This window comes from Cydia pomonella, chromosome 21 (assembly GCF_033807575.1).
Source record: "Cydia pomonella isolate Wapato2018A chromosome 21, ilCydPomo1, whole genome shotgun sequence".
NCBI lineage: Eukaryota > Metazoa > Arthropoda > Insecta > Lepidoptera > Tortricidae > Cydia > Cydia pomonella.
Window position 1 is genome coordinate 6241311 of NC_084723.1, and position 27537 is coordinate 6268847.

At 41.2% G+C, this 27537-nt stretch overlaps 2 protein-coding genes across 2 annotated transcripts in view; both read right to left on the reverse strand.

Moving 5' to 3' along the window:
* LOC133529468 (huntingtin-like) overlaps positions 1 to 27537 on the reverse strand; it is a gene marked incomplete in the record, with an annotated part of 63021 nt that overhangs the window by 5074 nt on the left and 30410 nt on the right. The window contains 14 exon segments of the mRNA XM_061867184.1: positions 9467 to 9786; positions 10261 to 10396; positions 11804 to 11942; positions 14289 to 14488; positions 15212 to 15278; positions 16612 to 16757; positions 17742 to 17869; positions 19629 to 19777; positions 21137 to 21310; positions 21660 to 21806; positions 22561 to 22754; positions 24514 to 25546; positions 25893 to 26045; positions 26526 to 26653. Of these exon segments, the coding sequence (XP_061723168.1) occupies positions 9467 to 9786; positions 10261 to 10396; positions 11804 to 11942; positions 14289 to 14488; positions 15212 to 15278; positions 16612 to 16757; positions 17742 to 17869; positions 19629 to 19777; positions 21137 to 21310; positions 21660 to 21806; positions 22561 to 22754; positions 24514 to 25546; positions 25893 to 26045; positions 26526 to 26653 (3114 nt within the window).
* On the reverse strand, positions 3502 to 5147 carry LOC133529469 (uncharacterized). The gene is made up of 5 exons (XM_061867185.1): positions 4610 to 5147; positions 4446 to 4521; positions 4222 to 4317; positions 3832 to 3998; positions 3502 to 3680 (listed from the first exon to the last, which is right to left on the reverse strand). The coding sequence occupies exons 1-5, from the start codon at positions 4748 to 4750 to the stop codon at positions 3507 to 3509; spliced, it is 654 nt and encodes a 217-aa protein (XP_061723169.1). The 5' UTR covers positions 4751 to 5147; the 3' UTR covers positions 3502 to 3506.

Genomic DNA, 27537 nt, shown 5'->3' on the forward strand with positions numbered 1-27537 from the left:
CTACAATGCATCGCTGAGGCAGTTCTATGTGGTCGTCACCATTTTCATTAGCTGATCCATCGCCTACCTTTAACACCCATTGAGCAAACTCTAAATCATCGTGAGCTCTCATATTATGGGCCAATTGGAGTTGAGTAAAGTTTGGCCACATTGAAAAGTGCTTAATTGAAGCTTTTATAATATCATTTCGTGACCCATTAACTACAACTGGTAAAATCTGACGAAAATCTCCTGCGAATAACAAAGTTTTGCCTCCAAAAGGTAATTTATTTTTCATTATATCTTGAAGGAGTCGATCAACTACAACAATATCATGACATTTAGTCATGGGTGCTTCATCCCAAATAACTAAATGAGTTTCCTTCAATAACTTAGCGGCTGGTGACCCTAACGACATATGAGACGTAGAATCTACATCTGAATTAATTGGAATTTTAAATCGCGAGTGAGCTGTTCTACCACCATCTAACAGAGTTGCTGCAATACCAGAAAACGCTATGGGCAGGCATATTTTGTTTTCAGATCTTAAAATATGTAAAATAACTGTAAATACAAAAGTCTTTCCAGTTCCTCCTGGGCCGTCAAGGTAAAACAGCTTTCTCTCTGTGGGATTATTCACAGCGTTTAGTATTGTATCGACCACATATTTTTGTTCGGCGTTCAATTTTTGGTATTTTTCATAGCCATTTGCTTTTTCAAGTTCACAGTCATAAACGGAATCAGATAAAAAAACATCATTTTCACTAATATCTGGCTCCGGAAGTCCGAAATCTGTTAGTCTCTTTCCGTGGAGTTTTAATGTATCATCAATTTCTTGTAAAGCCAACTGTTTGGATAATATTTCAGGGCGTGATCTTGTAAAGTCTTCGATAAAATGTGATGCAAACTTTTCCCAAAGTGCATTAGGATCAGTTACTTCACAAAATACGCACATTAACGCAAACAGCTGTCGTAATTGCCGAGGAAGTTTGAAACCAGTTGCTTCATCCAAACATCTTTCCCATTCTTGATCGTCGAAAAGGAGCCCCCTTGCTTGAGCAGCTTCTCGAAATGAGTTGTAAATAATATTTTCATAAGTTCTAACATCTCTGAAGCAAGTCGGCCCTTTGACGTGAAGAAGTAATAGCCGGAGATAGTATCGTTCCCGATCAGAAAAGGAATAATTATACATTCTTGCAATTACTTTATCAGCCGCTGACTGAGATATTCGTGGTTGCCACTGTCCATGGATAAATCTGAAATGTGTCGGAATTTCAGTGTAAAGATACTGTCGAGCACTTTCTATTGTTCTGTTTAGTTCAAAAAATGCTAATAATGTTGATTTTTCAGCTGATCTAGCTGCTGCTTCATGAACATTCTGATCCGTAAATACGACAGTTTGTTGGTTTTCCAAATGAACACCTAACTGTATAATTGTGTGACTCATTTTGTGCATTGAAAATTCAAATATTCGCCAAACTGATTCCGGAGCCGAAACGTACCTGGTATCAATATAAGCCTTAATTTCATCATGGTGTTCATTACTTGATGTCGATTGATCACTGGGCTCTTGTGGCGCTACTGTGATTTGTATCTTTGCTCGGTCATGACCTTTATAAATATATTTATTTATATATTTCACACTTTTGACACTTGAACAAATTTCCGCATTTATGTGAGCATTAAATTTTTTACATAGATAGGGATTGTAGGGCACCACCCATCTGTTATCACACTCGAAATCCTGCTTTTTTATTGTTCTTCCGTCGTCTCTTCTTCTTATTATAGCATAACCTCCATTTTGGGTACCATCTCTAGTTTCTCCGCAAAATGTCTTTGGATAATTTTTAGAACATTTAGAGGCAGTTCCATCAGTTTTTATGCAGGGTGAATTCATATATCCAGGGCCACATGGCCCATGGATCATGTTTTTTGACACCGTCTGAAAAAGTTCCTGGTCTTTATCTGGATCAGGTATTTCTGCACACACAAATTTATCGTAATCTTCTGATGACCTTGGTTTATCTTCATTTCTTAGAATAATAAGCATATGAGCATGTGGAAGCCCACGTTTCTGAAATTCAATGGTGTAAAACCACGCACTCGGTATTCCAAAAATATGTTTCCTTGTAATGTCATCTAAAAGTTCCTCCAATTTAAGTTTAAAAATTCTGGCAATTAAATCGGGTCTATGTTCTTTTTTAGTGCCTTGTAAATTATCTAGTATTTCCTGCCAATTCGGATTGCACGTAAATGTTATAAATAAGTCTGGTTTACCATACTTGCATACAATTGCCATGGAATCCTGATAATTTTGCATCATGTGCCGGGGACTTCCCACATGAGTTGATGGCAATATTATCATTTTACCAATGCCTTGACCCGTTTCTCTATCATTATTGTACAGGCTATCCATTAAATTGTTATAATTGTCAGCTCTGAGCTGTTTTTGATTCATTCGAAGAAACAATAATCTTTGAGATTCAATCCTAACATAGGCCAAGACACAATATTCATGAAAAAGTTTTTCGGCGAAAAATAATGGGCTAAAGTTTTTACGAACAGCAAGTCTATACTGATAAAATTGTAACATTGTAAGACGGCTTCGAGTAGTTCGACTCTCTTCTCTGTGTTGAAGATTTTCATGCCATCCGAGTTCTCCATTAGGAAAAAGTAAAGGAAAGGCTAAAGGGTCAATATTGGGACTGGTTGATTTGAGTGTAGTTAAATGTTGAGAATATTCTTGTACAGAAAAGTCTATATTTAATGGAGGTTCGCCGTTTTCTCCTACAAAGATGACCGCTACCTCATTATTTGATGGAGTGTTATACCGACGCAAATCAAGAGTTTTATGTTTATAAAACTGCATTGATACCGAATATTTGGGTCGATTTTCTGAGGCTGCTTTTAATTCCTCTTCAGCTAAAATTGCAGCCACCCTTTTGTATATTTTGACAAAAGGATTGGATTCATTGAGCATTGTTTGTAAGGACCTCATTATATTACTTCTACATGTGTTATTTCTAGAATCAGATAATCGTTCATTTAATGCTGCTTCATCTTCAATTATGTACAATTGGTTGTATTGTGGTTTATGACCTTGCAACGGAAACAAAGATCCAGTTTTTATATAAATTTGCCCTTGTACCCTATAAGTAAAAACACCTGGAGGGAGTGTATTCAAGTTTGAATTTATGGATGCCATTGCAAATACTGAATTATATTGTCGTATATTAGCCTTAAAATGATTAGCATCAGACGTATTGCCTTCGTATAAATCTAATAATATATCTGGAATTGGCTTCAATGCTCTATATGGGTCTATGTATACCTTCCCATTATGACAACAATTTTTAAAATGATTCTTAACTTTTTCACCTAAAAAATGAAGTGCTTGACATTGAACACATTCATAAATCATAGAACCAACTGAATGTACCGATACTTGAATGGTGTTATTTGAAAGTGCTAAATATACATAGTTAGTCCTGGGGGGCTGATGTTCTGTACTAAATCTGCTTGAATAATTACGTTTCTTCGGGGGTCTGCCAGCCATTTGATATCTTTTCTTTCTCCTCTTCTTCTAAAGAAATAAAATAACTGCTGACTGACAGCATTGATTCTTGTTTTTTCTCGTTGTCCGAAGAAACATCATCAGTCACCAACGACTCTTCAATTAATGTCAACTCTTCGTTATCGACCTTAAAGGAGAAAATATATTAGACAAATATTCAAATAATAATAAGTATTGTGTATGTATGTACTGTATGTAGGTATATCCTCACACCTCTATCTGGTAATAAGTATTATTTTTCATTTTACTGTACTCGATGACCTGCACCATTAACTTACCCGAAAGTCTTCAAATAAATCTTGGGATTTGTCAGGTTGTATTGTAGAGGCAGATGAAACAGGAGCAGTTTGATTTTTTGGAAAAAGGTTTGAAAGTGCCCGAGCCTTGGTTATTCTTAACTGCCTAATTGTTTCTAGGCCACAACACTCGCAATAATTGAAATTATCTGCAAAAACATATTATACAATTTATAATGTCTAATTGTATAATAAGAACCAGCCAAGTTCAAGTTGAACTTGCGCATGAAGGGGTCCATTCCATTATCAAGAAAAACGGTACAAAAATCGTGTCTGTTTCTGTATGTGTTCATGACACCGCAACACAGGCTATGCATGTGGTCCTTTATTATTATTTGTCGGGTTATAGAGAAAAAATATTGAGCCTCTTACCGAGTATAATGTTGTCGCATTCTACACATCGACTGCACATTTGCATTTGCTTGCATTTTCTTACAAATATTTTGCCGTCACAAAAATTGCATGCCACTGGAAGTAAATAAGTACTTACTTTATTTAAATGCAAAATTTTACAATCCACCCTTTAAGAAGAAAACATAGAACAAAATTCACTTAAAAACACAATCTGTCTATATACCTACTAAAATATTACTTACCATCTTTACGAAGAGCCCTTCGCTGCATCCACTTTCCACAATTGTGACAATGTTTACCAAAGGCAAGGAGATTCGGCTGTTAACAAAATGGTAAAGGTATCATCAAACAAAAGACCAAAGAAAGACAAAGATACGACCAATGAAAGATTTTATGAAATACTTACGATTTTCGGCATAATGTGTGTCTCTATGCAACTGACATTTGAACTAAAACTTTTACTTCTATGGTTATGGTTAGTATTATTTTTTCTATGGTTGTTATCGCAATCGATCAATCTTAGGTTTAATTTAAAGAAAAAACACATAACAAAGAGTACTTATATCATAAAAAAGTGTCAAAAACAATATTTTCGCGAAACGTCAACGACTTGATTCACTCAATGTTTCCGGCAAAACGTTTCGTTTTACACAGTTCTTTGTGGTGGATACTTCTTTGGCGCGACGCACGTGATGTGATTGGCGAGGCGTATCTAAGAGCTAGTATGAAACGGAACGTTTATTAAATACCCAAGATGGCGAGTGCGGTTTGTTTGGATGGCGACTACGGTTTGTTTGTCAGTGCCATTAGAATTTAACGAAATTCTCCATAATCCGAATTTTGCGTATATATGTTGTCGACTCGAAATCAATATTTTTTTATGTTTTGTTATTCATATAAGGTTTCGATCGAGTCTACCGTACCCCTTGACGAAATTATTAATATAGATTGTTTCTAAACGTAAGTACTATCTCGGATAATCGATTTTTGAAATGACATTGATAAGTCACCGTTTTCAATTGTTTGGTTGAGTTAAATGTAATGCCCGGGTTACAACAACGCTATATATGCAACAATTAATGAATTTTTATAAAAATAAAAAATAAATAAAAATACAGATAAAAAAATAACTATGCCATTTAAAGCCCGACCCGATATATGATAATTGTCAAGAGGGCGTTGTTATTCTCTTGCATAGGGCGACAGTTCAGTTTAGTATGAGAAATTTAGTTCCAATGAAATTCCGCAATATGGCGCGTGATCATATATTACTTTAGGCTTTATTATTATTATTATTATTTCTTTATTTAAGACCATCGGGGATCATTGTGTTAGTAAATCTTATCCAAGTGTTAGAACTATAACTATCTATACATAACTATACTTAATAACTACACTGTACAATTATTTATTACTGCGTGCGTGTATCAAGCAGCAGTTATTCAAATACATGCAATCCAATCTTTCTGCTAACATACTCAGAATGCTGTTGGAGCTGGCCCTCACTCTGCGCACAAGGGATGTCGCTCGCTTGCGCATGGTGGTGTAGAAGCAGTCTACCCGCGCCTCCGCGAACATCCCCGATGCACTACAGAATTTGGGCAGACCCATCAGCACTCTGAAAGCGTTATTATATTGAACACGCAGAGCGCTGTACCGTTTACGAGTATAATCAGCCCACAGGTTGCTTGTGTAGAAGGTTGTACAGTAAGCCCTAAAAAGGGTGACCTTTACATCTTTGGAACAGTGAGCAAACCTGCGAGCTATCATATTAGCTCTGACGGACAACGCTCTGCGTTCGCGTTCAATATCTACGTCGTCCTTAAGGTCAGAGGTAACCATGTGTCCCAAATATTTAAATTGATCCACTATTCGTAGCGGATGGCTATTTAGTTTGACACTTGGAAACTTGGGTGTAGCTTTACCTCTGGCCTTAAAGACAACGCATTCGCTTTTGTTTACATTATACAGCAAACCATGGCTAGAAGCGTATTTCTCACATATAGAGATGAGCTTAGCCAGTCCGCACGCCGAGGCACTCAGCAACACCATATCGTCGGCGTAGCTCAGATTATTTACGCAAACTCCATCGATATGGCAGCCAATACGAGTGTTACTGAGCTCCTCTATCAGTGCGTTAATATATAGGTTGAATAGCCTCGGTGAGGTTAACCCACCTTGGCGTACACCACATTCCAGTCCATATGGCTGAGAAAAAGATTCCGACCATTTGACGACATTAACCTGGTTGTGGTACCAGAATTTAAAAATCCCACTAATGTCAGCTGGCAAGTTGATGTCGTCAAGCTTCTGCCACAAGATGTTATAGTGCACAAGGTCGAATGCCTTTGAAAGGTCTAAGAAACAGGCATAGACAGCTGTTCGGCGGTCTGTGTAGTACCTAACGGTCTGTTTCAATGCCAAAATAGCGGTTTCGGTCGACAGGCCTGGTTTAAACCCAAACTGATTGTCGTGAATTTTTAAACACCTGTCTAGTTGGAAATTGAGCAGACCGTCTAGCACCTTCGCCACTATGGTGGCAAGCGAAATGGGCCTATAGTTACACTTATCGCTCACATCACCTGTTTTGTTTTTTACGATAGGAACCACTACAGTTTTCATCATTTCAGACGGCAAGTAAGTGTGTCCTATACAAAACGAGTAAAACATCGCCAGCACTCGACTCACGTGCGGACCGGCATGATGCAGATGCTCAACACTGAGACCATCGTGGCCAGGCGACTTCCCTCTAGAAATAGAATTTAAAGCCATTTTTACATCCTTTGCTGTAAACTGAGCGGTCGTCTCCCGTCCACAGGTCCCAGAGTCGGCCATGCAAGTCTGCGACGGCCCTAAAGGTGACTTAACTGTAAAGTGTTCCCTAAATACCTCAGCTATAGACCCACTTTCGCTCACCCCATCGACACTCACAGGCAGACCGGGCTTACCATTCAATCTATTGGTAGATTTCCAAAAACTACGGAAATCGCGCCTAGAATGATGTTCCGCAATGATATTCATTTTTATTTGCTCCTCGTGTTTCTGACACCACTTTAAACGCGATTTGAAAATCTTTCGACTTTCCAGCATATCATCGTAAATATGCCCCGATTTCGGTTCACCGCACCATCTCCACAGATTAAACTTACACCTAGCCTCTCTGTGAGCCGCACTAACATATTTATTCCAGCCTATTACACGTTTTCTATTTCGAACTAATTTTAAATTATAAGAAACAGTTGCAGCATCACTCAAAGCGGTTATAATTTCATTATACAGCTTGTCAATTAAGATAAGATGACTAGGGTTGTTACACAAGTGGCCACTGCAGTCCCGGAAAGGCTCTGGAAAATCTATTTCTTTTAACCTGTCATGACACTGGATGCTATATAATTTTACTTGTTCCGAATTTCTTTCACCCCATATAACTTTATTTACTACTAAGTTTTTATTACATAACATTTTAGGCTTAACAAAATTAAAATTACATTCTACAATTAATGGGAAATGGTCGGACCACATGACATCGAGTTTGACGTAAATATCGGTAATAGAAGGCGCGCCAGATTTTGTAGTCACACAGTGGTCTAACCACCTTTTCGATCCGTGCGCTTCACTTATAAATGTATAAGTTCCAGACTGCCGGCCCAGTGCTTCAACGTCCGCACAAACCCACTCTTGATCGGTACAAAAGCAAGCCAGTTCGTTGTAAAAGCGCTCACCCGGGTGAGCATTATAGTCTCCAAGAATGTAAACCGATTCGGCGTTATTACTATTAACAATAGCACTTACCAGCGCAAGACAGTCCGTAAATTCAGTCAAGTTGTCCAGTTTGTCTGTTGGCATATAAACATTTAGCACCAGGAATGATCTTTGCCCGAGCGATACACTGATACCACACACTCGCGGATTACCACATTGCACTATGGATACGTCACGAAACACCGCTTTATTCCAAAGTAGCGCGACTCCTCCGTATGGTCGGCCCTGCAGCATACCGGTCGTAGTATCGATTGCCGATGTTCCAGTATAGCCGAAATTATCATCGATGCTGCCAAGAAATGAGATACTATCCGGCATAAGCCATAACTCCTGTAGTGCAATTATGTCCGATGTTTGACATAATTGTCGTACACTATCGATCGACCGTTTTACACCCTTACAATTAAAGGTAACTAATTTATATAAAGAGTTGTTATCTCCCATTTAATTGTTCATTCGCGCCGCCAAGGGCCGTATTGCCAGTCCCTTCCATTTTTCTGAATTTAAAATTCACAAATCTTCTAAAAATTACACCTTGAGGCCATAACGACTCATTCAAAAACAAGTCTAACTTACTTTTAGGTACCCAAAACTTATATGCGTTGTGATCCTTTTCTTTTCTAATTGAGAGCTTTTCTAAAGTAATTCGCTCTGTGGTCTTATCGTAAATATAGTCTACTATGTTTTGCTCAGTTGTATCGGGGTGTACTTTTGTTATAAACATTGGTAACTTCGGGTCAGCGGCCTTGAACTTCCCGCCACTAGCGATAGCACAACCTTTTTTACCTAAAAATCTATAACGTGAATTTGGTTTCAATGTCGAGCGCCCGACTACTTGCCATTCACCTTCTTTCTTTAAAATATCCGAAAAAGATTGCCGGTCAGGTACTATGTTATCATTTTCGCACACCGAGCTAATTGATACGCGTCGAGGTGTATGCGAAAACAACTGCTTATCGCCCGCTTGCAATACTTGCATACTCGTATCAACATTATCAATACTAGGACCGGTTCCGCAACCTGCCGGCACTGGCGCTGACTGACGCACTTTAGTTACCTTAAACGTACTTACCCATACCCCGAAGTTAACGGAATTCAATAAAATCACGGTGTTTAATTTTTGTAATTAATTACCCTCTAAAACCATCTACAGGATCTAACATATTAAGAGACACCCCAAATCCCCAATCATTAAAACCTAATATAAACAGTAGTTCAGAAAAGGGAGGCTCCAAAGTAAGGTCGATCTTCACTAACTTTTGACCCAAGGTTCAGTGAAGGTCCTTACCTGGTATCTTGACGTTCAGAATAACGTTGAGTCTTTTTCATACTTTCGCACTGATTTAGGTAATGCAGTTGGCAACAAACAGACATTTTTAATACTTCAGAATATCAAAATACAGTGTCAACAATTTTTGAACGAGAAAATTCATGCTTGAACACAAGCCTTACATTATAATTCAAGAACAGAAAATAACTAAAGAGATACGTATTTTCTTACCTCAAAAACAACTTCAGCATTCAACACCGCACTCTCTATCCTCCTCTCCCTCTCACTAAGCACCGCCATCTTTTCCCTCTCGCTCTCCTTACAAGTCTCCAGAAACTCGATCACAACTCGACTCAAAGTCGCCGCGGGCGGCAACGTCTCCCTTAAGAAGTATTTCAGTGCGTTCGTTATTATTTGCTTAGTCTCCGGCATTTCGGATTTGCGCAACAATTTGTAGAGGAGGGTTATGCGTTCCATTGAGTTCATGAGGATGTCTGGGTCCATGTTGGAGACGTCTGAGGTCAGTTTTGGACTTAAGAGTTTGTTGTCGGCTGGAAATTAGGTAAAATTTGATAAATCAGAAATTTTTATTTATGATATTACGAATTTAAATCATAGACAAATTATAGGCAGAAATTGTTATAGGTGCAGTTTTATGCCAAAAATGCCTTAAATCATATCATCATATAGAAAAAAGCTGATACTCTTCAATCTGCTAAATCGATTTCTATCAAACATAGCTATATGAACCACGGCAAGGAAACTTCCTTTCACGTAAAATCGCATCGAAATCGGTCTATCCGATAGGGTCAGGATGCGAGGTGCGGAAGATATCCAAAGCGCATACCATACTGCCACTAGTCGTCGGGGAATCACCCGAATGTTGTATATCGACCAAACTATCGACTTATGAGTCTCACGAGTCGTTAAATGCCTGCAGGGCCATAGACAGTTACTAATTGCGGTATTGCCATCTGGCGGGTCATACTTTTACTTACATCGAAGCGTAAGTAATAGTGCCATACCTGAGAACAGATGCACCATAAGAATCACCAGGGCGTGCCCCTCCGAATATTTCTTGGTGTTTTCCGTCAATTTCTCTATCACATTGTTTTTCAGTTCTTTTGGCAGGACTTGCTGTCGGATTGTGTTTGAGATACCCTGAAAAGAAAAATAATCATAGGTACAATACAACACAAATACTGTTTATTGCACACCTCAATGCAGAAAACAATACAATGAATACAACAACTCACTAAGAGGTAAACAACAGACGGATTTATCGCTTAACCTGTCGTCTACCAAGCTGTCAAAAAAGTACCCCTCTATCTACCCAGGCCGGAGATTACCGGTCAGTTGTTTGTTTCCCTTGTCCACCGCTCCTCACGCGCGCGGGCCGCCCCAGATTTTACGACGGTTTTTTTTGCACCCGATCTAATTAGCAGTCGAAAGGCAGCTTTATTTTGATTTCAATAAATAAATATTATAGGACATTATTACACAAATTGACTAAGTCCCCCAGTAAGCTCAATAAGGTTTGTGTTGAGGGTACTAGACAACTATATATATAATATGTAAATATTTATATAAATACATAGAAAACACCCATGACTCAGGAACAAATATCCATGCTCATCACACGAATAAATGCCCTTACCAGGATTTGAACCCAGGACCATCGGCTTCATAGGCAGGGTCACTACCCACTAGGCCAAACCGGTCGTCAAACTGCTTTCAATAAAACTGCTTTTCGACTGGGGTTAAATGACCGGATATATCCGTATGTAATACATACGGGGCACAAAATACTGGACGGAGATCTCCGGCCGGGCTCATTTATCCTCTGGTCTCAGTATTCGTAATTTTTTACAAGCTTTTATTAAACTTGCCCTGTTAGTATGTATGTTTGTGTGAGTCAAATCCTGGAAGCTATATTTGACCCACTTCCCGATTTACCATTGAGCTAAAATTTTGCATACACATATAAATTGGATGACAATGCAATAATATGATGACATGGAGCTGATCTGACGGAGAAACAAGATGGCCATGGGATGCGAGAAAACAACGCAAACTAATTGTTTGGGGTTGTTATAATTGTCTCGACGAGTATTAGTTGCCTGTGGAAAGAAAAGTACAGTCAGCGACAAAAACTTAGTCCTGACTGTAGCATACTCCATAAACGCACCTGTCATAACATCCTTTGTAAATGCAACGTTCTGTCAAACTTTACCAAGTGTCACTATGACAGCCCCCTTTTGCTTTATATCCCTGACACGGTACACAGGTCGCTATAATATTAATATTAATAATCTTGTCATATCTATAAGAAGAAGTTATTAATAAATACCCGAAGACTTTCTACTATCGTTTTATTGAAGATCATCACTCACTGACTGACTGACTGATTGGATCGGGACAGTAGGTGGCGTTCTCTGGTTTCGGAGGCCAAGATTCTTTTTGGATCGCTGAGCCAAAGCAGTTAGTTAGTTACACTGACCACCAGAAACTTTTTCGTATTAAGTTGCCTCAAGCAAATGCGGTCTCCTGTAAGATAAAAGCGGTTACCTTGACAACCAGGTCGATGCAATAGTGCCTAGGCTTGGCTAGCACGAAGTCCACAGCGATATTTATGAGGTCCGGATGGCCGAGCTCTATCAGAGTGAACAGCACGGCCCAGTAGAGGCTCTGTTCGTATAGGGACAGTCTGAAACAAAAAAATAACAAGATAATTTTAACCACACTCGCTGGTAAAGGAGCTCTTGGTACTTCAAAAACTGATGAGAAAGTTGAATGAACATGGGTGGTAAAGTAATCAAATGCAAATTTCGAATCGTTTCCGTATGTTGGCTGATAGAATTGACTTTTAAATGATAAATGTTATATCATTAATATTTGATTTATTAATTGATTTGGTTTCATTTTGTTTGATATTTTATAGTTCGAATTTTCCTTGCGTTGGTGTGGTGAAAAATGTTGTGTTTTACTCGGTGGCAAAGTTTTGTTTAACCCTCGCAAATCTGTGGTTGTGTACGCAAAGCAACGTTAAGTTCTGTCAACCCTAATAATTGCTCGGCGCAATGCTGAGCCGAACGGAGCCGAGAACGCCCGAACGTTCTAGTTTCCTTCCCTTGCCCTTGTAAAACCAATAACTACTAAAATTCCAAAACCACAGTAGCCGGCGTATCCCTGAGCCGCTAAGCTTAAATGGGCGCTTGTGGGCCAAATAAACTACAGAGTGGACACCAAGGCGTCACGGCAGATCTCGCAGCAGATGGCGGCGCGACCTTGACGTCTTTCGAAAAGACTGGCGTAATTCTGCAGACAGAGATGCGTGGACGAGAGGGGAGAGAAGTGACCTGGTGTCATGCGGCAGATGAGTCCGGACGTGGAGCGCCAGCTGCGTCACGAGCTCCTGGTAGGGCGACGGCGCCGGCGCGGCCCCGGCACGCCGCGAGCCGCCCAGCTGCAGCAGGCAGCCCTGCAGCGTGGAAGAGAGGGGAGAGAAGTGACCTGGTGTCATGCGGCAGATGAGTCCGGACGTGGAGCGCCAGCTGCGTCACGAGCTCCTGGTAGGGCGACGGCGCCGGCGCGGCCCCGGCACGCCGCGAGCCGCCCAGCTGCAGCAGGCAGCCCTGCAGCGTGGACGAGAGGGGAGAGAAGTGACCTGGTGTCATGCGGCAGATGAGTCCGGACGTGGAGCGCCAGCTGCGTCACGAGCTCCTGGTAGGGCGACGGCGCCGGCGCGGCCCCGGCACGCCGCGAGCCGCCCAGCTGCAGCAGGCAGCCCTGCAGCGTGGACGAGAGGGGAGAGAAGTGACCTGGTGTCATGCGGCAGATGAGTCCGGACGTGGAGCGCCAGCTGCGTCACGAGCTCCTGGTAGGGCGACGGCGCCGGCGCGGCCCCGGCACGCCGCGAGCCGCCCAGCTGCAGCAGGCAGCCCTGCAGCGTGGACGAGAGGGGAGAGAAGTGACCTGGTGTCATGCGGCAGATGAGTCCGGACGTGGAGCGCCAGCTGCGTCACGAGCTCCTGGTAGGGCGACGGCGCCGGCGCGGCCCCGGCACGCCGCGAGCCGCCCAGCTGCAGCAGGCAGCCCTGCAGCGTGGACGAGAGGGGAGAGAAGTGACCTGGTGTCATGCGGCAGATGAGTCCGGACGTGGAGCGCCAGCTGCGTCACGAGCTCCTGGTAGGGCGACGGCGCCGGCGCGGCCCCGGCACGCCGCGAGCCGCCCAGCTGCAGCAGGCAGCCCTGCAGCGTGGACGAGAGGGGAGAGAAGTGACCTGGTGTCATGCGGCAGATGAGTCCGGACGTGGAGCGCCAGCTGCGTCACGAGCTCCTGGTAGGGCGACGGCGCCGGCGCGGCCCCGGCACGCCGCGAGCCGCCCAGCTGCAGCAGGCAGCCCTGCAGCGTGGACGAGAGGGGAGAGAAGTGACCTGGTGTCATGCGGCAGATGAGTCCGGACGTGGAGCGCCAGCTGCGTCACGAGCTCCTGGTAGGGCGACGGCGCCGGCGCGGCCCCGGCACGCCGCGAGCCGCCCAGCTGCAGCAGGCAGCCCTGCAGCGTGGACGAGAGGGGAGAGAAGTGACCTGGTGTCATGCGGCAGATGAGTCCGGACGTGGAGCGCCAGCTGCGTCACGAGCTCCTGGTAGGGCGACGGCGCCGGCGCGGCCCCGGCACGCCGCGAGCCGCCCAGCTGCAGCAGGCAGCCCTGCAGCGTGGACGAGAGGGGAGAGAAGTGACCTGGTGTCATGCGGCAGATGAGTCCGGACGTGGAGCGCCAGCTGCGTCACGAGCTCCTGGTAGGGCGACGGCGCCGGCGCGGCCCCGGCACGCCGCGAGCCGCCCAGCTGCAGCAGGCAGCCCTGCAGCGTGGACGAGAGGGGAGAGAAGTGACCTGGTGTCATGCGGCAGATGAGTCCGGACGTGGAGCGCCAGCTGCGTCACGAGCTCCTGGTAGGGCGACGGCGCCGGCGCGGCCCCGGCACGCCGCGAGCCGCCCAGCTGCAGCAGGCAGCCCTGCAGCGTGGACGAGAGGGGAGAGAAGTGACCTGGTGTCATGCGGCAGATGAGTCCGGACGTGGAGCGCCAGCTGCGTCACGAGCTCCTGGTAGGGCGACGGCGCCGGCGCGGCCCCGACACGCCGCGAGCCGCCCAGCTGCAGCAGGCAGCCCTGCAGCGCCGCCTGACGCAGCGGGGCGTACGGGGAGCTTAGCGACTTTAGGAGCTTCTGGTGGACTGTTTGGAGTTCCTGTTGCAACATACAGGATGTTTATTTAGCCACCTACAATAATTTACGGGCTGAATATATAGGTCATACTGAGTCACTTTTACTATGGGACCAATACCGAAATCGCGTAAAAAAAATTACTCTCCCATACAAAATGTCAAGGTCAGACATAGACGGCCAAAATGTATGAAACATTTAAATTTTTTTTCGCGATTTCGGGGTTAGTCCCATAGTAAAAGTTGCTCAGTATGACCTAAATATTCACCCCGTAAATTAATAGCAGGTGACTAAATAAACAGTTAAGTTATTATGAAAAAGTTAAGTATAAAAAACTAATACTTAAAAACGACTTAGTTATAAAATTCACTTTCGATAAGTAGGAAACTTTAGCAGATTGTACTTTCTTTAGACGGTAACTTCATATCGAGACGATTCTAACAATTCCAAACTCGTATTTGTATTCATCGTAGTTTTATTTCAGAGTTCCTAATGTTTCCTTTGGTCGCCAGTATTATTATCAAGTACATATTTTAAATTTCAAATATTGGTTTACATATTGCTAATAAATTAATAGCGTTATTCATATACGCGCTACAAACCTCAATTAGCTATTAATCGTTTGTCTTAATCGGTCATTTTGATTTGAGAAAGGGATAAAATATAATTATCTAATTGAGGCTTATAAAGGCTATACAAACTAGCAAACAACACATAACTTGTTCTGAAAGTACACAAATACCATACCTGTGTATCATGCCTTTCCACACACAACGCCCGTTGCATAGCGGCAAGTAGAGCCCTTCCTGCCGCACTGTTAAACAAAGACATTATTATGGATAACAGAAAATCCGGAAAAATTCTAGCAGGTAATATGTGATTATTAAAACAAGTTTCATGAAACTATTGCAAACGTAAGACATCACAATTACGTAAGACGTGACATGGGGCGGTGCAGACTCTGTACGGAGGCAGAGGAGACGCCTTTGCACATCCTCGCAGAATGCCCTTGCCTGATGCGCACTCGTGACTCAATCCTGGGCGGACACGCATTGCGTCCTGAGGAGTTAGGGTCTCTCGAGATCAAGAAGATCCTGCAGCTGTTTGAAGTTGCAGGTTTGGATCGAGAGTTGTAGTAGGTGGCGATCACAATAGATTAGGAATGGTCGCCGTGATATTTAGGCTATAGAACCTTACATAACCCCTGACAAAGAAGAAGACATCACAATCATGAAGGAAGCTCACGTTACGTATAATATTTTTTTTTTCGATCTACACTTATGGTAAGTGATGATGCGTCTACGGTGGAGCACGCTTACCTATGAGATACCTATTTACTCTAGCCTTGACGAGATCCAGATTGTTCTCTCTCCATTCAACAGTTGATTCTGTTGATTCGGAGAACTTTGTAGTTTGAGATATATTTCAATGTAATAATGTAATAATGAAACCTGCAATCATTAAAAACCTTATGGCATCTAGTTTCTTTGCTCCCCTGGCTGCAGGAGATTAGCATAGGTTTAATTTAATTCTTGATTTAAATAAGAAACAAATTACTTCTTTCTTTTCTCATAGCATGTTTTGGCGTTTGTATCCTGTCTGTGGAAACCTGTAATTGGCTTCTCTGATACATATTTATGTTTATTTAGTTTTAGTTTACTTAAGCTGTTGGTTTTCCGAATAAAATAAAATAATAAAATAAACGTTTAGCAACTGAAACTTATCGATTACTGAGATTTTGCAGTGTTTCGTTCAGAATAATACAAGGGGTAACTTCAAGTATACTATTTAAATGATATAAAGGTGTTCAAGACTGGGTGATTCGATTTTACTCCTGCCCCTATTCTGTCATTTATATCGGAAAGCTAGACGCTAATGCGTGATGATTATTTTCAAGTAGTCAAACATTGTTTTCTAGTTATAAGACATATTGTAAACTCAATCAATAGATGAATTATTGTGATGTCCCCGCTCAGGGCTATAGGCTACCACAGCTTAACACCTGTACTCAGTGAATTGTATCATGAAGCGTCGTAAACGTCAGCTGTCGCTCCGTTGGCGTGTTGAAGTACTGTCTTATTTTACCAATATTATTGTAGTATTTACATAAGATACTTTTCTATTCTATTAATTTATATCAGTAGTACCTGTACTGAGTGATGTCGCCTTTGGCCCCGCTCAGGGCGATGAGCTGCGCGGCGCCGCACCGCCACTGCGCCGCGTCGCTGTACACGTCGCTGCAGTAGATGAGGCTGGTCAGTAGCGCCAGGCGGGTCGCTAGGCCTGTTGGTGCCTGGTAAAGGTAAAAAAGAAGATAAGAAAGGAAATTCCGAAACATGTGGCGCGAGTGACTAAAAATACGTGAGTTTAAACCGTAATATTAGTTAAAGATTAGGAAAAATCGTTGAAGCCTAGGTGGTGAACCTGTGTATTGAATTTTAATAGTTGAAATAGTTAAAATTGAATTTCATCTGTTTTGGACACATTTTTCATTTGTCGTGCTCTAAAAGTGGGTCGTTGTTGTTTTAAAAAGTGTGCAGAAAATGATACATTTCTGCACTAGAGCATTTTACTTTCCCAGTACGTTTTGTTTAGTTTATATTACGATAAACAATAAAAATTAGACATTAAATGGATTTGTACAATTTACATTCTGAAATTTAATTCCCCATTCTATAAATCTCGATACTTTTAACTAAATTGTTAATTGAAAGGCACCATTTCAGTCTCGGGCTATTTGCGCTCGAACGCATAAGACCTGAGTACCTATCATCTGTTGGTTAACAATCTACTATTAAGAACGTATTTTTTGCTGTATACATACATCAATACCTAAAATAGGCACGATAGCCCACATACAAATCCAAAATCAACATCATGTCATGGATCTTTTGTAAGTACAATACAATACATTACAAAAACTCTTTATTGCGCATCTTAATACAGAAAACAATACAATGAATACAGTAAATCAACAAGAGGTAAAAACAGACACAGACATGAATCTAGTATAACTGGATCAGGCATGAGCGGTGGGGGGAAATGACCGAACGGGATAGTCTCATGTATCCTTCAGTAGGAGTAGCAGAGAAAGCGCTATTATTGTTTGTCCTTGTCAGTGTTATCTCAGGCGCGTATAGCACATCTATAGGATCCTACAACCTTTTGGTAGCAGAAATTAATACATTATGTATTTATTTAAAGGACTGATATATACCACAATTTTGCTTAATTTTAGAACAAGAATCGATTTGTTTTTTTGTTATTTGATATTTACCTTAGGATCTAACATCTGCGAAGTGACATCCATTAGGAGCTGCAAACAGCTGTTCACGTCGACGTCTCTGTTCTTTCTGGCTCGCTTCACTTCTTTCCTTACGAAGTATGGCGCGTAGTCTGTAATATCTGCGAAAAAAATATAAGTGACGCTGTAGTTTATAAACCCTTTACATCTCTAAGGATATTTTAATGATTGTTTTTTAGGGTTCCGTAGCCAATTGGCAAAAAACGGAACCCTTATAGATTCGTCATATCCGTCTGTCTGTCCGATTATGTCACAGCCACTTTTTTCCGAAACTATTAGAGCTATACTGTTCAAACTTGGTAAGTAGATGTATTCTATGAACCGCATTAAGATGTTTACACAAAAATAGAAAAAAAAAACAATAAATTTTGGGGGTTCCCCATACTTAGAACTGAAACTCAAAAAATCTTTTTTCATCAAACCCATGCGTGTGGGGTATCTAGGGATAGGTCTTCAAAAATGATATTTAGGTTTCTAATATCATTTTTTTCTAAACTGAATAGTTTGCGCGAGAGACACTTCCTAAGTGAAAAAATGTGTGTCCCCCCCCCCCCGTAACTTCTAAAATAACAGAATGAAAAATCTAAAAAAAATATATGATATACATTACCATGCAAACTTCCACCGAAAATTGGTTTGAACCAGATCTAGTAAGTAGTTTTTTTTCCTAAGTCCCTAATACTGTACCATCATTTTCGTATATTCTTTAATTATTTGATTGTAAATTTATATTTTTTGTAGAAAATAAACGTGACCGATTATAACCGATTATTGGTTATTTTGGGACATAAAAGTAACCGGAACCAAAGCCCTGGTGGCCTAGCGGTAAGAGCACTTGCAATCCGGAGGTGGCGGGTTCAAATCCCGGCTCGTACCAATGAGTTTTTCAGAACCTACGTACGAAATATCATTTGATAATTACCAGTCGCTTTTCGGTGGAAGAAACCATAGTGAGAAAACCGGACCGTCTGGGTTGGAAGGTCAGTTCGTAAAAACTAGTGTCTACGCCAATTCTTGGGATTAGTTGCCAAGCGGACCCCAGGCTCCCATGAGCCGTAGCAAAATGCCCTGACAACGCGAGCAAGATAATGAACCGTAACCGAAACCGGTTATGAAGTTTGGCCGGTTTTCGCATTCCCTACTTGTAAAAGAAGTTGACATGCCCTTGTAGCCTATTTGCTCAATAAATGTTTGAGCAAATCCCACGTCAAGCACCGACTGCACCTCTGACAGCCGCCACAAATAAATAAGTAATAGATCGCTTTCAGTTCTCAAAGTTTAGTGCAATTAAAACACGCAGAATGAAATAGTCAATATTGTTACCTGCAAAAAGACTACACGTATCATTGAACAAGAGAGCAAGCAAATTCGTGCATTACTAAAGTAAGGATGCTAGGCACGAAGAATTTTGTACATTGATGCGCCTGTTTCAATCTCTATCACACACGCGCACAGAATAAAAAATAATACTAGTGTACAGAAAGGAAACTTCCCACAAAACCGAAGTTTGACAGCGATTCAGGGACGAGTCTTGCTGTCCCTTTCTAATGTATGACACTATCCCTTTCGGCTATTTAGGGTTGTCAAAATTGAAGTGATTTTGTTACCTGTGGTTGTGCATGCAAAGGAACGTCAAGTTCTGCCAACCCTAATAATAGCTCGTAGCAATGCTAAGCCAAATGGAGCCGAGAACGCCCGAACGCTGCAGTTTCCTGTGACACGCGTGATTATATTGCCGTGACACCTATGATGCCGATGGTCAATGACACTGTGCGAGCGGGGCAGCAATATAATTATGAGCGAGCGATAGAGATAGGAAATTCTTCATTCATTCCTTACTATGAATAAAATATATTTTACCTGCAGACAGTTTGAGGTAATCGGCATTGTATTCTGCACAATGGTAGCTCGGGGCGCCATCGTTCAGAAGTGGGATTCGCTCCAAGTTGATGTTGTCCAGTTGTGAGAAGAAGGAAGTGCCGACTAGAATGTTGCGAAGTCGTTGGATTCTGTACATAATACGAGATATTTAAATATTATTTAAATAAATCGAGACAGCAAATGTTATAATCGGATCTTAAAATGTTGTAAAAAAATAGTTACCTAGTTCAAGCTGGATGAATGTTAGTGTCACGTGTTTTTTTAAGGCCGCGGACAAAAAAACACATTCACCTGAAAACATTGCTAGGCTTCGTGGAGGAGCTGGGGTGGTTGGAGTAGTGCTACCTCGTTTCACGCAAATAGGTACAATGGTTGTGATTTGCGGAAAATGCCCAGAAACACTAACACTAACTAAGTTCGCGGACTGGACGTACGTTCAAACATTGTGGTGGACCAAACGTATGTACGGCCTTGATATGCCGCTCGCCAAGCTGCCGGTCACCTAATAGTGTTAAGACATTTTTACACAAAACACAGGAGTTGTTATAAGAAATTCGTCACAGTCAGGGCTAAAGTGTTTCGAACGTGTTACTCGTTTTGTTAAACTCCACTCACCCCCAGCTGGTCCTGCCTAGTTCTTTAGGCACGTGTCGTGCCGACGGCCCAATATTCCCGACGAGGAGAACCACTCAAATTTCAAACGTTTTGCTCGTTTTGTTAAGCTGGACTCACCCCCGGCTGGTCCTGCCCAGGTCCCTAGGCACGTGCGTGGCGCACCTAGCGCCCGTCAGCAATTGTGTTATTCCCCGACGGCCCAATATTCCCGACGAGGAGAACCACTCAAATTTCAAACGTTTTGCTCGTTTTGTTAAGCTGGACTCACCCCCGGCTGGTCCTGCCCAGGTCCCTAGGCACGTGCGTGGCGCACCTAGCGCCCGTCAGCAATTGTGTTATTCCCCGACGGCCCAATATTCCCGACGAGGAGAACCACTCGAATTTCAAACGTTTTGCTCGTTTTGTTAAGCTGGACTCACCCCCGGCTGGTCCTGCCCAGGTCCCTAGGCACGTGCGTGGCGCACCTAGCGCCCGTCAGCAATTGTGTTATTCCCCGACGGCCCAATATTCCCGACGAGGAGAACCACTCAAATTTCAAACGTTTTGCTCGTTTTGTTAAGCTGGACTCACCCCCGGCTGGTCCTGCCCAGGTCCCTAGGCACGTGCGTGGCGCACCTAGCGCCCGTCAGCAATTGTGTTATTCCCCGACGGCCCAATATTCCCGACGAGGAGAACCACTCAAATTTCAAACGTTTTGCTCGTTTTGTTAAGCTGGACTCACCCCCGGCTGGTCCTGCCCAGGTCCCTAGGCACGTGCGTGGCGCACCTAGCGCCCGTCAGCAATTGTGTTATTCCCCGACGGCCCAATATTCCCGACGAGGAGAACCACTCGAATTTCAAACGTTTTGCTCGTTTTGTTAAGCTGCACTCACCCCCGGCTGGTCCTGCCCAGGTCCCTCGGCACGTGCCTGGCGCAGCGAGCGCCCGTGAGCAGCTGCGTGATCCCCCGCACGGCCCAATGCCCGCCGTTGCCCTGCAGCGCTCCGAGGAGAACCACCCAAATTTCCTCGAACTGCTTCTTTGACGACCAACCGATTAGGTTCACTCTGAAATACAAACAAGTACAAGGTGTCACATAAATAAAGGGGATCCTAAAGTATGATCAAATCGGGAAAAATAGCAATTAAGGTAAAAGAAAACATCGTAAGAAAATGTGAATACACGAAATAATGTGTGAAGTCTCAGCTTCTCAGTGGGTTATCGTGAGAACTAAATTTTTTGTGCCCAACAGTGGGAAATACTAGCGACGCTAAGGCACGACGTGGTAAAAATCTGAACTTTCGTGGGACGACATCTTCTTACTATTTGGCAGCTGTGATCCACTCCCACACCCACAGGGCGGCGCCACATGCACAGAGCACGAATCGGCTGATTATGATAGGTCTAAATACTGACCTGAATAAGAAAGCTTCCAAAACGTCCATATCCTGGAAGGCCTGGAGGGGCAGGTCGATCTTCTGGAGCTGGTCCTTCTTGGAGAACACCTCCACGGACGACCAGGCTATGGGCGGTATGAGCGCCATGTTGCTTACTATGTCCAGTCTAAAACAGAAACATGAGATTTTGTACAATTATCTGTTATTTATAAAGCCTTTGTACATTGTATTTAATTTCTTCCATTGTAATTTTGACTTGGTCTTGGGTACAATAAAGTGTTTACATATATACAAACTAATTCATATAAGGGCGGGTCACATTGCTCGTAGAACCGTTGGTCTCGAATAAAAAGGTTCTTGAGTAGCGTTGGCAACAATAAAGGACTTGATAGACATATTCACTGTCAAATGATAAGTCCGGTAGCTCAGTTGTTAGAGCGGCAAGATGGTATCCCCGTGTCACAAGCTCGAGTCGCGTCAGAAAAAGTGGATTTTTCCACATTTCCCTTATTTTTTTTTATATTACGTCGGTGGCAAACAAGCATACGGCCTGCCTGATGGTAAGCAGTCTCCGTAGCCTATGTACGCCTGCAACTCCAGAGGAGTTACATGCGCGTTGCCGACCCTAGCATAACCCCCCCCCCCACCCCCCTTGTTGAGCTCTATTGTTGTTGTTGTTGTTATTATTAAGCATTTAGGATGGAACGAGAACCTAGTGGGAAGCAAAATAATATTATACATCTTGCTAACGTGACAGTGATTTTTAAATTGAAACCTCTGCGCACAGAACGCTACCGCTTTCTAGCGCTTTCTTTTGGAGCCTAAGAGTCAATTATTGACAAATTACTAATTTAACTGGAACCATTTTACTGCAGCGCAATCTGCGTTAAGTTTTGCTTATTACGAGAATGCAAACAAACCTCGCTAAACTGACAAGTAGTTTCTCGATAGGTTTCCTATAGCACTTGCCAAGCACTTCACTCGCACCGTCGGTACAGAAGTTCGATTCCCAGTACTCTATGAGGGTGACCAGTTTGTCCCCTATAATGATTATATCTGGTTTCGGGTCTTCATCGGTCATTATGTATTTATTTAGTGTTATTGGTTTGGTGTCCTGTAAAAAGAATACTTTGTTATACCATCGTTCACACGAACATGACTTTATTGAAAAATTTCATTAAAACAAGCCTTAAAATTATCTACTTTCAATCTAAAATGTAAATGGTAAATGTAGTTAATAAGTCCTGAGTCATAATAGTTTATATTGTTTGGGAGGACACTGACTTCTGTAACACAGGTTTTACTTAGCTCAGAAGTCAGGAACTTCAACACCTAAATGTACTAGCCTTGTGCCAATAATAGTACATTACGATACAAGTGCGAAAAATAGGAAATTCGAAACGAGTGGCGATAAATTAAAACACGACCGAAGGGAGTGTTTTAAATCGACACGAGTTGCGAATTACCTATTCGCACATGTATCGTACAACGTTTTACAGTACATATGGCCCTTTAAATGTTCGACACAGTAACATAATATGCTACTTCTCGCACTAGTGCTATAAAGTAGCCCCATATGTACTGTAAAATGTATTTAATTAATTTATTTATTTACTGACAAAACATAAGGTACTCCGATATAAAAAGTGTGGCTGGTAATACAGTAGTTTTGAAGTGCATATTGTTTTTAAATTATGAGAATTAAATAAACATGACATGCCATTGTTGTGGCACCAAACACGTGTTTTATACTAGGTACTTTATTTATTAATTTATTTAAAAATTTGATTCAAGCAACACGGCCCATATTACAAATACCTTATAGACTAACATACACAAAAAAAAATATAAATTTAAAAATAAACATATATGGTAAGTATGAAATTATCGCGTAGTATAGTACTATTTAATATTCAGTACTCACAATATCAAGATAAGCATTTAAAGAAATCCACATTTAAAGTTTATACCGTTACGTTTACGTTTATACATTTATAGTTTGACGACCGGTTTGGCCTAGTGGGTAGTGACCCTGCCTACAAAGCTGAAGGTCCCGGGTTCAAATCCTGGTAAGGGCATTTATTCGTGTGATGAGCATGGATATTTGTTCCTGAGTCATGGGTGTTTTCTATGTATTTAAGTATTTATAAATATTTATATATTATATATATCGTTGTCTAAGTGCCCTCAACACAAGCCTTATTGAGCTTACTGTGGGACTTAGTCAATTTGTGTAATAATGTCCTATAATATTTATTTTATTTATTTATTTATCTCTTAAACTACTAAAGGTTACATAGTTAAAATCAGTGTTGGCCGAACGTTAATTAGAATTGACCATATTGAATATTAACCATTAGAAATTGAACCGTAAACTGTAACTGTCCGTTATGGTTTACGGTTCAACTCGTAATGGTTCATTTTGTGTTGGTGTTGGCCGAACTCCATTCCATTCCATTGAATTCAACCAAACAATTGACAACTGTGACTTATCAATCTCATTTCGAACATCAATCGTCCGAGATAGTACTTATGTTTAGTAGTAAATGTATAAACTTGTACTAAACACTAATCAATATGTAAACAACCCCTAAGGCAAGTGTATACGCTTGTAAGGGCTTTATAAGATAAAAATAAATTATTAAATATCTCCGAAATGGAGTTAATTAGAATACCGGTGTCTTTGAGAAAGTTACTTAATTTAAGCTCAGGAATGCTCCCTTGAAATTAACTGAAATAAAAAAAACACGGTGTATAGTTTAAAAAATAATTAAATAGTCAAAAATTTATTAGAATAGGATTAACCATACTCTTTAGCAACGTTAATAATGAGTCTGCAAACCTTAAACGTTACCAACTGCACGACTACAAACCTTGACTAGATACTTCACAATCGCATACAAACAGCTGATCGCAGACTGCATCCGATTGACATTACTGTCAAAATTCAACCCGCTCCATATCTCTTTACAGCCCAACGCCTCTGCTACATTATCAATTGTCAAAACTATGACATTGTCAACTACTACATCATCTGTGACGGTTACGTTTGCTCTAAATGAAACGTCAGTATGTACCGGACTTTCTACAAGTTTCTTATTCTTTATCAAAAACGTCAAATACTGTAAAGATATCACAGAAAAGATGGCTATATTCTTCGCTAAAGATCCGGGTAGTATGCTCTCTATACATTTCTCTAATAAATCGCAGTCAGTATCGTCTATAAGACTCAAAGTCCTTTGCAGGGATTCTAGGAATCCTTTTAAAATTGTTTGGACTGTAATGAATTCTTGATAGAATAATTTGTCTTGAAACACTTGATGACATCGTCTTGTATATTTATCTATAGTTTGTTCTACAGTTAAGTTGAAGTTTTCAGATTGGCTTAAAGGCCGATTTTGCTTAGGAAATTGCCTTATTATTTCAGAGAGACTTTTGTCAAAGGAGGTTATAGCGACTTCGTATAATTCAGACATCTGTGGAGGAATCAATTCTGTGTCTTCATCAGTCAATTCTAAATTTCCGAATTTCTCTTTTTCATTAACCGGTATAAAGAATTGTGATTTGGATTCTTTGTCACCCTTTTTAAAAACTTGTAAGCTGTTGACTACATTCAATTTGTTACTATCCATTGATGATATCATTTCTTCGTGTAATTTTATGATCTCTCTCTGTTCTCTGATGTTGTCTCGCTCTAACTCTTTGCGTTCGCAAGCGGACGCCACATCAAGAAACTCTTTTAGATAATTATCACAGATCTGTTTGAAGTAGGTGCCAAGTAGTTTCCTGTCAAACTCTGGGCACGCGATGACAGTTGACAGTTCGTCTTTTGACAAATTTAGTAATAGCGAAGCGAGCTCCTTCTGCTTGGATATCTTAGGTAAAACGCAGTTGGTTTGACAGCATCTGTAATACAAAATAAATATATTTATAGTTCGTGTCATCCACGATGACGCGCAGATTTGTCGTTAGGTAAATAACTACTTTTGAAATGATAATCGTTATTATTCGTGTAATTATTATTCCTAAGTAATCGCTTTCGTATAATAAACTTTCTAGTTTTTGGCTTTTACCAAAAAAAAAATTCTTAACAATAATACCTATGAATTGACGATTTCGCTGAAAACAAAAAATGCCAAATATTTGATGTCACGACACGTCAAGTAACAACACTTAAAAGAGATAACATGGGATGGGTTTATAATTTTCTTCGTTGACTACGAAATCCTAAAAAGATCTGTTTGGAACTGACCTGGCTTTGACCTGGTTGGCGAGCCAGTGGTCGTCCACGTTGGTGGTGACGATGTACTGCGGGTTGATGGCTCGGTCTTGGGACAGGTCCAATGGGGACAGATCGAATACTGATGATGCTAACGAATTCAGCTCCATTACTAGGGAAGAGTATCTGCAATACAAAAATATTAAAAAAAAACTTTACTCTCCATTCCAACTGCTTTCCAGCGAGCTGCTTTTAAACCAGAACCAATCTGCACTTCGTTTAATATAGTCTGGCAAGCTAATTTTTTAAGTAGATAAGGCGGCGTGTTTGAAAAATGCAGGCACGAAGAGTCGAACTTCAATACAAATTTTGGATTCCGCGCTTTTTTCAACTGACATACTGGTTTGCCAGACTAATAACACAAAGCTTGGTAGTTTCATTGCCATATATACTTATAAATTGAAATACATGTCATATTTGTTCCCTGGTTGTCACCTTCATTCTTGAAGATCACTGAATCAGAGATTCTAAACATTTTGTGTAAAGTTGTACAGCAAACAACTTTTATTTCGGAAGTCGGAACAACATGAACAAAATGTAAAATCTAATTGTAAACAATGACAGTATTGACATTTGAAATCGAAGCGTTGTTGTTGACAAACTTACCGAACATGAACCTTCTCCCTCTGTAGCAACTCTAAAGCCACTTGGACGTCCTCTTTAGTCAGATGCACGTTTATGTCCTCGACTGACATGTCTTTCAGTAGTCTACATCTCTCAATAGCCAGGTTTGCAAATCTAAAATCGTTTATATCAGGTGTAAGGATACTGTTTATTTTATACAGGATATTTACGGGCTGAATATATAGGTCATATTGAACAACTTTTACTATGAGACCAATCCCGAAATCGCGAACAATTTCAAGGTCAGACAGCCAAAGTGTATGAGCCGGTGTAGCTTTATTTGACGTTAATAAGCGCATTGTAATATGCCTTCTTGAATAATAAACTATCTTTATATTTAAACAGCCAACATTTTTTCGCGATTTCGGGGTTCGTCCCATAGTAAAATTAGCTCAGTAGGACCTATATATTCACCCCCATAAAATATTGCAGGCAACTAAATAAACACCCTGTATAGATATTTTGTAATTATAATAATTTTTTCTAGATTAAATAAGCTAAGTATAATATTAAAAGTATTTTTAATAATCTCTCCATTACGGCAAAATGTGGTACGTGTGAATTGTACTATTCATTTTCAATATAAAATATGCGCCCGACCACGTGTTGTGGTTGTGGTCAGTGTTGGCCGAACGTTAATTAGAATTGACCATGACCATTACAAATTGAACCGTAAACCGTAACGGACGGTTATAGTTTACGGTTCAATTTGTAATGGTTAATGGTTGTGGTACGTGTGAAACAACCCTAAGGCTTGTGTTGTGAGTACTAGACGACGATATGTAATATTATATAATACACAATACAATTCACTTACAGTTTACAGTCACGTTTTTGGATGTTTATGCAAATTGGCCTGTTTTAATTGCTCTTCAGCGTATAATAAGCGGTAATCAGTACGGACGGTGCCACACCGCGGGAATCCGAGTAGAAATATTACTCAAAAACTCTTACACAATCTTATTTAAAATAGCAATTAATAGAATTACCTTCT